At 41.1% G+C, this 12,579-nt stretch overlaps 1 protein-coding gene across 2 annotated transcripts; it reads right to left on the reverse strand.

Moving 5' to 3' along the window:
* Positions 1 to 3,035: 3,035 nt before the first annotated feature.
* LOC121576622 (lysM and putative peptidoglycan-binding domain-containing protein 4) lies at positions 3,036 to 12,374 on the reverse strand. Of its 2 annotated transcripts, none has more exons than XM_041889914.1 (3): positions 12,290 to 12,374; positions 7,099 to 7,374; positions 3,036 to 3,798 (listed from the first exon to the last, which is right to left on the reverse strand). In XM_041889914.1, the coding sequence occupies exons 2-3, from the start codon at positions 7,363 to 7,365 to the stop codon at positions 3,220 to 3,222; spliced, it is 846 nt and encodes a 281-aa protein (XP_041745848.1). In that variant the 5' UTR covers positions 7,366 to 7,374; positions 12,290 to 12,374; the 3' UTR covers positions 3,036 to 3,219. The 2 variants fall into 2 exon arrangements, with proteins under 2 accessions (XP_041745848.1, XP_041745850.1); XM_041889916.1 differs by lacking the exon at positions 12,290 to 12,374 and adding an exon at positions 12,140 to 12,283.
* Positions 12,375 to 12,579: the final 205 nt, after the last annotated feature.

Genomic DNA, 12,579 nt, shown 5'->3' on the forward strand with positions numbered 1-12,579 from the left:
AAACTTGAAATGTCTGTGGCATTGTATTCTTTGACAAAACCGCACCTTTTAGAGTGGTCTTTTATTGTCCCCAGCACAAGGTGCACCTGTGTAATGATCATGCTGTTTAATCAGCTTCTTGATATGCCACACCTGTCAGGTTGATGGATTATTTTGGCAAAGGAGAAATGCTCACTAACAGGGATGTAAACAGATTTGTGCACAAATTTGAGAGAAATACACTTTTTGTGCGTATGGATCATTTCTGGCATCTTTTATTTCAGCTCATGAAACATGGGACCAGCTTTTATATTTTTGCTCAGTGTAGTTTGTAGGCCAAACCGTTCGGACGCTTTAGACGTTTTCGTGAGAAGACCGATTTTCGGGATGTCTTATGGTCTGACAAACACTGCTCAAGCTCTGCCTCCTTTTACTGCAGATGCGGAAGGGTGATATCGGAGGATTTGGTGGATTGAGACACAGCCCATACAAAAAAAAAACATATCTCTAGCTTAAACAGAGATTTTGATGGGGATTTTTTTATGTTAATTAGATTTCCACGGGCTGCAGAAATTGGAGTTTTTAAAAAGGAAAGCACAGTGAATTTTTTCTGTCAAATGTATTACGTACAGTATGTCATTTTTAATAATGAAAAACTATTTAAACTATATTATTGGGCATTGTGTAGCCTATTGTCCCACTGATAATATTTTATTTTAATAGAACCATAGTAAAAATAACAGACGATACAGCTGGTGTGTAAACAGAAATATGACAAAAATGTTGATTAAATACCATTAGATGGCAGCATGTAGAAGTCATTCAGTAGGCTCTCTGTACTTTGCTCCGTTCATTTATCCCTCGATCCTGGCAAGTCTCCCATTCCCTGCCTCTGAAAAACATCCCAACAGCATGCTGCCACCCCCATGCTTCACGGTTGGGATTGACGCTTGGCATTGCTCATGGTGATCTTAGGCTTGTGTGCGGCTGCTCGAAATGGAAACCCATTTCATGAAGCTCCCAACGAACAGTTATTTTGCTGACGTTGCTTCCATAGGCAGTTTGGAACTCGGTAGTGAGCATTGCAATGGAGGCTAGACTATTTTTTTATGTGCTTCAGCGGTCCCGTTCTGTGAACTTGTGTGGCCTACCACTTCGCGGCTGAGCCGTTGTTGCTCCTAGACGTTTCCACAACACAATAACAGCACTTACAGTTGACCGGGGCAGCTCTAGCAGGGCAGATATTTGACCAACTGACTTGTTGGAAAGGTGGCATCCTATGACAGTGCCACGTTGAAAGTCATTGAGCTCTTCAGCAAGGCAATTCTACTGCCAATGGTTGTCTATGGAGATCGCATGGCTGTCTGCTCAATTTTATACACCTGTCAGCAACGGGTGTGGCTGAAATAGCCAAATCAACTAATTTGAAGCGGTGTCCACATACTTGTGTGTGTATATATAGTGTATCTAAACTTGTAGCAAGCATGGTCGAATTACCGACTGGGGTGGGGCCCATTGATCAAAAGTTATATTAAGAACAAACATTTGCCTCCCCCCATGTCAAAATGAGTAGAATTGCATGAAATTAGTTATAAATTTGCTAAATCTTCTCTCCACCCCATTGCAAAATGTAGCCTATAGAATTGCAGCAGACTTGCTTTAAAACTTCTAGATTTTCTCTACGCCCCCTGGGATGTAGGTATGCAGACCCACAAGCCACTGCGGCCCCTCATGAGTTCTGTTTTTTTGTGGACCCCACCCCCATCAAAGTTGCCCATCCCTGGCTTAGACTCGAGGGTTTAAAGGGCTTGAAGAAGGCCCACACTGAATCAAATACAACACTCTGAACATTAAACATTAAATTCAGCTCATGAAACATGGGACCAACACTTTACATGTTACGTTAATATTTGTGTTCAGTGTATGTTCAGGAGTAGACATTTGCTTAACAAGTTGCATGGACTCACTCAAATGACTATCTCATCTCTGTACCCCACACATACAAGTATCTGTATGATCCCTTAGTCAAGCATTTAATTTCAAACAGATTCTGTCAAAGACCAGGGAGGTTTTCCAATGCCTCGCAAAGGGCACCTATATTGATGGGTAAAAATAAACAAAATCAAACATTAAGGGACCATACATATACTTGTATGTGTGTGGTACAGAGATGAGGTAGTCATTTAAAAATGGTGTTACACTATTATTGCTCACAGAGTGAAAGTTATTAATTACACTTTGGATGGTGTATCAATACACCCAGTCACTACAAAGATACAGGCATCCTTCCTAACTTGAAGAATTTTGAAAAGAATAATGGGCAAATGTTGCACAATCCAGGTGTGGAAAGCTCTTAGAGACTTACCCAAAAAGACTCACAGCTGTAATTGCTGCCAAAGGTGCTTCTACAAATTATTGACTCAGGGGTGTGAATACTTACGCAAATGACATTTATGCATTTCATTTTCAATACATTTGCAAACATTTCTAAAATCATGTTTTCAATATGTGTGTACATGGGTGAGAAAAAAAATCTATTTAATAATTTTTTTAGCCAGGCTTTAATAACAAAATGCAGAATAATTCAAGGGGTATGAATACATTCTGAAGGCACTGTATGTCCTATTTCACAAGTGTGTATTAATATGCATGTGAATTGGTCATTTGTTTTTTGCATATCCCAACTCTCCCTGAGACACCCTCAGACAGTGGGGTCACGGCCAGGGTCAATTCCTTGTTTAAAGGACATTTATTGCACCTAATAAATAAGTATTGAAAACAAAAAAGACAAACATGTTAGTTCACACCTATCTCTATAAAATGGCACTGTTGACACTACAGTTGGACATGAAGACTAACTCATTAAAACACTGATATTTTACCATCCGTTCAGACTGTTTAATCAAATCCGAAACTGAATATCCATATTCAATTGCAGTTGTAAGGTTGTCACACAGCAACCATGTGTTTAAAATGTCTTCAAAATAATTAGCACAAACAAGAAAGAACCATTGACTGGATAAGTCAGACATCTAATAAGGCACACAAAATCTGAAACCATGAAGTTCAATGTCTATGGTAAAACACTTACAGAAATCCATACTACAGCTTCAATCTTTTGTAAAGAAATGTTACACGGCAACACTTCTTTGTTAAGGCAATACTTTGATGACCTTTAAGGAGAACGCTGATTAGGGATTTAAAGTGATTGTCCTTAGGCCCAACATTGGTTGACCAAAGTTAAGCATAGGCATTCTTTCCCTCAATTATGTGTTTGGTTCTTTCAGACTGAGGGACACTCTCCTGGCTGCTAAAAGTGCTCCTAGGGCTTTCTGTGATGAGGCCTGTCCCTGAGCTGTTTGAGGTAGCAGTTTTGATATAAACAACATAAAAGACAGGCAGGATAATGCCTATCAGGATCATGGCCACCACAGCGTTCCACCACTGGATGCCCCAATCTGCTCCATAGCTGGTCAGGCGCTGGCCTCTGGAGGCCAAATTTTGTAGCGGCTCTGCAGCCTCTAAAAAAACCTCACCCTGTGCATCTGTGGTTTGGATCAGTCTCTCGATGTCATGGTCCACTTCCTTGAGGAAGTCAGTGTACTCCTGTAGATGTGGCCTACCAGGGCAGCTGGCTGTAGGTTTGTCCTGTGGCTGGGGAGGTGGAGTGGATGAATTTGAGGTTCCTGGCTCTGGCTCATTTAGCTCGGTGTTAGCCACAGCCAATAAGCTGTGTTTCTTCACAGGGATTTTGATTGATTTCAATACAAACATATCCTGTTCCTGAATCAGGTTGTTCACCCTCTTTATGTCGGCCACCTGTTGAGAGGAAGAAGAGAGTCAATACTGGCATAATGTGAGCACACAGTATCAGTAGCCTATGCAGACATACAGGTAACTGCCAAAATAAAATAAAAACAAGTAAATGAGGGAAACAAAGTATTTTGAAAGCAGTTGCTTCCACACAGGTGTGGTTCCTGAGTCAATTAAGCAATTCACATTCCATCATGTATAGTTATTTTGGCTACCATGGCTAGAAGAGATCTCAATGACTTTGAAAGAGGGAGCATAGGGTGTTTAAAAGGGTGTGTGTGTGTGTGTGTGGTCCCCGATTCAAATGTTTAAGATAGAAGTGCATCAGTCCACGGACGCCAAACCGATCCAAATGTAGCATGCATCGAATCGTGGAATTAAATTGGTTTCAGAATTTAACAAATCTCGTCAGTCATAAAACAGGAACAGTGTCTTGGTCGACCGGCATTATTATTTTGACGTTTGTTAACAGGTTAATGGGGGTTGGTTAGTCTGCAACAATTGACAGAAATGTGCATCCCTAGTGACAACCTATGTAATTTGCTAGGTTACTATCTATACGCTGTTGAACATTGTGTTTTACCTAAATAAAAGTAAGCTACCAGAGACAACTCATCTGGCTATAACCTGCTGAATGGGGCTTACAATAGATTTTATTTTGATTGTTCAGGTTCACCATCAGAAATAGTTTTGGTAGTTTTGCTTTAAACAATCAGTGGGGGAAAAAAGTATTTAGTCAGCCACCAATTGTGCAAGTTCTCCCACTTAAAAAGATGGGAGAGGCCTGTAATTTTCATCATAGGTACACGTCAACTATGACAGACAAACTGAGATTTTTTTTTCCAGAAAATCACATTGTAGGATTTTTTATGAATTTATTTGCAAATTATGGTGGAAAATAAGTATTTGGTCAATAACAAAAGTTTCTCAATACTTTGTTATATACCCTTTGTTGGCAATGACACAGGTCAAACGTTTTCTGTAAGTCTTCACAAGGTTTTCACACACTGTTGCTGGTATTTTGGCCCATTCCTCCATGCAGATCTCCTCTAGAGCAGTGATGTTTTGGGGCTGTCGCTGGGCAACACAGACTTTCAACTCCCTCCAAAGATGTTCTATGGGGTTGAGATCTGGAGACTGGCTAGGCCACTCCAGGACCTTGAAATGCTTCTTACGAAGCCACTCCGTTGCCCCGGCGGTGTGTTTCGGATCATTGTCATGCTGAAAGACCCAGCCACGTTTCATCTTCAATGCCCTTGCTGATGGAAGGAGGTTTTCACTCAAAATCTCACGATACATGGCCCCATTCATTCTTCCCTTTACACGGATCAGTCGTCCTGGTCCCTTTGCAGAAAAACAGCCCCAAAGCATGATGTTTCCACCCCCATGCTTCACAGTAGGTATGGTGTTCTTTGGATGCAACTCAGCATTCTTTGTCCTCCAAACACGACAAGTTGAGTTTTTACCAAAAAGTTATATTTTGGTTTCATCTGACCATATGACATTCTCCCAATCCTCTTCTGGATCATCCAAATGCACTCTAGCAAACTTCAGACGGGCCTGGACATGTACTGGCTTAAGCAGGGGGACACGTCCGGCACTGCAGGATTTGAGTCCCTGGCGGCGTAGTGTGTTACTGATGGTAGGCTTTGTTACTTTGGTCCCAGCTCTCTGCAGGTCATTCACTAGGTCCCCCCGTGTGGTTCTGGGATTTTTGCTCACCGTTCTTGTGATCATTTTGACCCCACGGGGTCAGATCTTGCGTGGAGCCCCAGATCCAGGGAGATTATCAGTGGTCTTGTATGTCTTCCATTTCCTAATAATTGCTCCCACAGTTGATTTCTTCAAACCAAGCTGCTTACCTATTGCAGATTCAGTCTTCCCAGCCTGGTGCAGGTCTACAATTTTGTTTCTGGTGTCCTTTGACAGCTCTTTGGTCTTGGCCATAGTGGAGTTTGGAGTGTGACTGTTTGAGGTTGTGGACAGGTGTCTTTTATACTGATAACAAGTTCAAACAGGTGCCATTAATACAGGTAACGAGTGGAGGACAGAGGAGCCTCTTAAAGAAGAAGTTACAGGTCTGAGAGAGCCAGAAATATTGCTTGTTTGTAGGTGACCAAATACTTATTTTCCACCATAATTTGCAAATAAATTTATTAAAAATCCTACAATGTGATTTTCTGGATTTTTTTCCCTCAATTTGTCTGTCATAGTTGACGTGTACCTATGATGAAAATTACAGGCCTCTCTCATCTTTTTAAGTGGGAGAACTTGCACAATTGGTGGCTGACTAAATACTTTTTTCCCCCACTGTATATGGTCAGTTTTAGATACAAAATTATCAACACTACCCTGTATAACGAGGACAGCAATCACTTTTGCAAGGCGCATTGCATGGCCGAAGCGAGAGGAGATGATCACTAAACTTCCTAACGGTTAAAACCATTTGATTTTGAAAATGGGGTGAAATCTAAAGTTGTGCTATATAGGCTATTCATTGGCTATGTCATAGCTAATTTGTAAAATATAAATACTGATACATTACTAGCTCAAACACAATCTGCAAAAATTACAAGTTAAATAGGCTACATTGCCTCCACCCCCTAATCTGATAGTGGGGTGGTAAATGCCTAGTCTCCCTTATGACTCAGATCAGGTGCCTACATAGTACATACACCATAGACATACATCATTTACACACACACACATATCGATCCAGCTCAGAGAGGCCCAGCTCATGAAAACCATCAGCAGCAGATTTGAATTTACAATGGAAAATATATGTATTTATGCAAATGTTAATGCATCGGATCGATTCGTTCTCTAATCAAACCGAATCGCAGTGAATTGTTTCAATCTAAAACGTATCGTTCCTCTATCGTATCGGAGCCAATGTATCTACATAGATATGTATCAAATCGTCTTGAAAGGGAAATATGCACATCCCTAGTGTGAGTGTGTGTCAGTCACCAGATCTCAATCCAATTGAACACATATGGGAGATTCAGGAGCAGCACCTGAGACCGCATTTTCCACCACCATCAACAAAACACCAAATGATGGAATTTCTTGTGGAAGAATGGTGTCGCATCCCTTCAATAGAGTTCTAGACACTTGTAGAATCTACGCCAAGGCGCATTGAAGCTGTTCTGGCAGCTCGTGGTTGCCTAATGCCCTATTAAGACACTTTATGTAGGTGTTTCCTTTATTTTGGCAGTTACCTATATGTACAGTGCTTGAAGTTAAATGTACAGTACACTTTATGTACAGTTTGCTGACAGCAAATAAAAGGGCTCCAGGACTTACCTTGCAGCCATATTGCAGAGCAAGTTTGTTGAGGTTGTCCCCAACCAATACATCCCTCTCCAGCAGCATGAGGATGCCCAGTCTGTCCTGGTCCGGCTCCTGCCGCCCCCGGGGCCTAAGCGCCATCATATTGAACTCTTCTTCCTCTGAAGAGCCTGCAGAGTCATTTGGCTGGCCGCGCCTGAACATGTATACCTGGCCATCTACACTAGCATGGACATCCACTGGGGCCTGGAAGGCCTGGGGAACAGGGTCTCCTCTCCGCATCACAACTAGCTACATTAGGTGGAAAGAAGAGACACAAAATTGTCAAGTGTGATAAGGGTTTTATAATAGGTAGCTTGCTATGTAAACTGAATACAAAAATACCTCTGAGACAATCACAAGTACAGTCATCAAGGCAAAGGGTGGCTATTTGACAAATTTCAAATATTAAATATTTTGATTTGTTTAACACTTTTTTGGTTACTACATGATTCCATATGTGTTATTTCATAGTTTTGATGTCTTTACTATTATTCAAAAATGTAGAAAATAGTACAAATAAAGTATAACCCTTGAATGAGTAGGTGTTCTAAAACGTTTGACCGGTAGTGTATATATTTTGTTACGGACAAAAATTTGTCGCCTCATTTCACGTGTTTTTGTCCTTTGAAAAAACTTTTTGGAGTGCTGCCATTTCCCAATATTTCTTGATATTGGGATTTAATTTGAAGTTATTGTCATATATGGCAAAGCACCCAGCTATTAAAGCAAGATAGCGCACCTGTTACCCACTCCACATGGATTTAATATCTCTGGTTTTTGTAGAACCACCTGCAACTGGACACAGACATTTTAGATAACCCTTTTCCCCGAATCTAGAATGAATAAGGTATCTCCAAGAGCAGGTTAGTTGAAAAACATATGGCAGTGTTTTGTATAAGCTACCCTGTAAAGTCGAGTGTGGAAACATTGCTACCTAGTTATCACATAACCCATTCATAGACGCTAACTGCTTTAATGCCCATTGATGATAATATCTTCTGGTTGGGGAACTTTTATTAAGATCCCCGTCACTCGTTCTGAATGTTAAAATGCACTGCTTGCAGTACTTTTTTGAAACATAAGTAACATATCTTTCATATCAGCAATAAATTGTAATAATTTTTTTAAAGCCTAAATTACTACACAACTTTATAGGGTTAGGGTTACCACTAGTGAGTGGCGCAGTGGTCTAAGGCACTGCATCGCAGTGCTAACTGTGCCACTAGAGATACTGGTTCGAATCCAGGCTCTGTCGCAGCCGGCCGCGACCGGGAGACTCATGGGCGGCGCACAATTCGTCCAGGGTAGGGGAGGGAATGGCCGGCAGGGATGTAGCTCAGTTGATAGAGCATGGCGTTTGCAACGCCAGGGTTGTGGGTTCGAGTCCCACTGGGGGCCAGTATGAAAAAATATGTATTCACTAACTGTAAGTCGCTCTGGATAAGAGCGTCTACTAAAATGTAAAAGTTTGGCTCTTTTTACTGACTGAGTCATTCAGTCAAAAGAACGAACTGGTAGACTCATTTTGTTCATTTGAGTCAGTAATGCTGTTACGGATACAGGTATCCTGTGTCTTTTTGTGTTTTTCCTCTCCTTCTGCCCTAATCACAGGTGTCCTGTATGTTCCTGATTGGTGGTCATTGGGGTGTCTGCTGATTGCTGAGGTGGACCAATCAGTGGACATTCCTCTGCATTGCACCACCTGTTTCAGGTTTTTCAATCACACATCCCATTGTTTAAAAGCCGGTCAGTTGTGTTTGTTGTTAGAGACTATTTTCCGTATGTGAGTATGGATACTGTGGTGTCCTGTGTACTCACTAATTTGCTGGTTACTCTGTTTGGTAACTTTGTTGTGTGTTTCTGGGAAAAGGGGAATTTAAGCAAGTTGCCCTTGGGCGTACATTACCCGTAGGAAGAAAACTGTCTAAAAACACTAGTTAGACCTGAGCGGACCACCCACTGTAATTTTTGTATGATTAGCAGTAGCTTAGCGGTTCTTGAGGCAGGCAAGATCAGTTTAGGTTTTTTTTACACTATTGTTTCATTTCTTGGGTCCTGCTCAGCCCTTTTTCCCAAACCTTTACCGTGTGTTCAAAAATAAACCTTTTATGTTTGACGGTAGTTTATGGTTGTCGTGTAGTTTTTGTTCTCACTGTTTCATGTCACGATTCTAATTTGCATGAATTATGTTACGGGTCTCTTGTCCATCCACCCTAGACGTTTAAAGCCACGGGGTTCCTAACAAATGCCCAGAGCAAGCAGAACCCCCTACTGGTGAACGATGAACTGAAAACTTGAAAGAGTCAGAATCCAGGTAGTCTAGTGGTTAAGAGTGTTGGGCCAGTAACCGAAAGGTTGCTGGTTCGAAGCCCCAAGTCAGATAGGTGAAAAATCTGGTCGTTGTGCCCTAGAGCAAGGCACTTAACCCTAATTGCTCCTGTAAATCGCTCTGGATGAGAGTGTCTGCTAAATGACTAAAATGTTCACGTTCTTCACCATAGGGGGCTTATTGGAGCGGTCATCTGTGACAGTTTTTAAAAGTGTGCTTTAAACAATGTTGTTGATTGTTAGGCATACAAATACGATTATTTCTTGATACAGTTGAAACAAGGTCTATTTGTGGTGGCCGCAACCGGACTAGATTTTTGAACGACACTTGGCGGAATGCATTGCTTGACTGCTGTGAGTGGCACGCACAATAGCCTATTGTTCGCGAACTGCAGTCCCCCAAACGATTAGTTCTCGAGTTCAACTTTGTTGAGCAGAGGGTGTGTATGTTTTGGTACTACAAAGCTGTGTCCATCATAACATTTAATCAATTAATTGCATTAATTCTTGAACCATGCGATCAATTATCAGTTCTAAACATGCCTTTTTTCTTCTCTACGCTGCCTGCAGCATAATCTATTTTCCCTCATGATAAACAGTTGCTGGTCGGAGCACGTCAAACAACAAAAATTAACGAGCCACTCTGAAAAAACAAAATCATGACTCGAGTCAGTAAAAAGAGTCATTAAAAATGAACTAATCGTTTGCGAACTGCACATCACTAGTTCCCACACGGCCATATCGCCAAGTTACATCGCTTATTTACGGAAGACATAGGTGGCCACCTGTGCTAATTAGCTATCTACTAAGGGTGTAACGGTTAAATCGGTTAGCTGCTGAAAAAACATAATGCTTATTGGTCTATAGGTTAATTTGCATACTTTTTGGGAATTAAATTGGTGCATGTGTATTTTTGTTAGTCGTCATGTAGACCTATCTTATTTATCACACACCCACAACATACATATGCTATTCCACTCCTCAAACTAGGCTATCACCTGTCAGACCGCACAAGAGCAGTTCCTCAAAAAGCTGGTACTAGAGTGAAACTTGTGCTTTTGTAAGCACAGTCATTGCGCAACAAATAACAATTCTAAATGCAATAGTTTTGATGCCCACGATAAAAATAGCTCTTTTTAACTTGTAGTTAAAGCGCGCCCGCCATTCGAGTGCATAGGCTATAGTCAACAGTAGGCAGGCTACACCCACTACTTTGCAATGTGAGCTTGAGGCTTTTTACTTTACTTAAAATAATGAGGCATGTCTTACCTTGCTTCAAAGTAGCCTTGCCAAAATCCATCCATGAAAGGTGGAGGCAATTATTTTATAAAGACTTCCTCATGCCATTAACCAGCATTTCTCTCCTGTTCTATTGATTTTAATATCAACTTTATTTTGTCACCCAGAAGCCAAAGGCACAATCCTAGTTGTTGCTATTAGATTCCCCCTCTACGTTTCTAATGGAGATGTTCCTCTATGTCACATATGGAACCACTCACGTTAGGTGTGCCATTTAGAACTGTGTTTTACCGCGAATTGCATTACATTTTATTAGCTGCTTCATTACAGGAATTCCCAAACTGGAGATTTTAATGATGATGGAGAATCCTCCTGGTTTAGACCTCACCACTATACAGAACTAGTCCAGGCTGCGCCTCACAAAAGGACAGTTTGAAATGTGCCAATTAAGATTTGAATTGTGATTACAACGTGCGCACAGGCTCTAGTTGTTTTAATGGATTAGCCTAAAATGCTTTTTTCAGCTCAGATTTACTCAAGAGGCATATACAATGCAGCATAGGCATAGCTTATAGGCCTAGTGTTTATATTTTGTATATTTTTTTATGTATTCATTCGGGTTCACAGTGCAGACCGTACAGAAGTCCCCATATGGTACGTTCTGTATGAATAGGTGTACCTGTACCCCCCTACAATCTAGCATGCTAGTGTAACTGGATAGGAAGTGTAGTTCGTCAACTGAAGGCACACACAGCTTGTGGATTTGTGCAAAATTACTACAGTAATTGTATCTTTTTTATTTGAAAGACTTTCTCCCTGACATGAAAGTTAAGGGGCACATAAGCATATGTTTCGAAAACCGCTTTGAAAGCAATGATTATTGACGTTTGTAAACCTTTAAACACTGCGTCGAAATTGTAGTTCACATGGAGCCAACCGTGGGCGAATGTAACCGCTAAAAACCCTACGTAACGTTAAGGAGAAGGGTTTTCGAGACTTAACTAGTTATCACAAATTTCGCCTTACGTAACACACCGCACCTAACTTAGTCTAGAGACCATGCAAAGTTGCAGACTTGCAACAGACAGTCCTGATACTAGTCTCGACTTGTTATGAATTAGCTGAGAAATCATAAGAAATACATAACTACATGGAGTTGAGATTTGTCAGCTAGCTGCTGTACCTACTAGTTCTACATGTGACTAGCTAGCTAGCTGACGTTAGCAACAGGTCAGACATGACGTTTCATAAAAACTATGACAAGAGCTAGCTAGCTAAATAACACATACTATCAAAACGACAACAGATTATCAAAATGACCAGCAATTTACGTGGCGACTGGTACGTAGCTAGTAACAGCTAGCTGTTCAAGTTAGGTAACAGGCCGAATATACTTAACGCTACTTGCTTCACTTGTTGACGTGACATTTTAGTTAGGCAACATTACCTAGCTAGCTTGAACCAATAGTTTATCAATCAATCTAAAAAATAAAATGTACAAAATACGTTTATCCATATCAAATCAGATAGGCTAATAAGGTTTGAGCTTGTAACTCGTCCAGGTTTCCCATAGTGTCAAATCCCCCGCAATTCTCACTTTTTACAGAGCTGCCAAGACGGGCCTTTCTCTCCTTTCCGCGTCTGGACATCCGTTTTTGGGGAAATCCTATATCCGGTCTAAAGCGTATTTTCTGTTCTTCTTCGTGTAGTTTTCCGGCAGACTAGATGCTTTCTTCTTCTTCAATGAGAGTTAACGGCGGTTGGCATCCAATTTGTTGCATTACCGCCACCTACTAGACTGGAGTTCAACTCCCTTATCTTTCCTTGGAAAAAAAAAAAGAAAGCAACGAAATATCCTATCATCTAACACAGGGGTGTCAAACGTCC

This window comes from Coregonus clupeaformis, chromosome 11 (genome assembly GCF_020615455.1).
Source record: "Coregonus clupeaformis isolate EN_2021a chromosome 11, ASM2061545v1, whole genome shotgun sequence".
In the NCBI taxonomy this organism is placed as follows: Eukaryota; Metazoa; Chordata; class Actinopteri; order Salmoniformes; family Salmonidae; genus Coregonus; species Coregonus clupeaformis.

Bases quoted from the DNA above. Each gene is read 5' to 3' on its own strand.
- LOC121576622 (XM_041889914.1), bottom strand. From the start codon at position 7,365: ATGCGGAGAGGAGACCCTGTTCCCCAGGCCTTCCAGGCCCCAGTGGAT. The intron at 3,799-7,098 runs GTAAGTCCTGGA...TCCTCTCAACAG, and splicing joins CTCTGCAATATGGCTGCAAG to GTGGCCGACATAAAGAGGGT.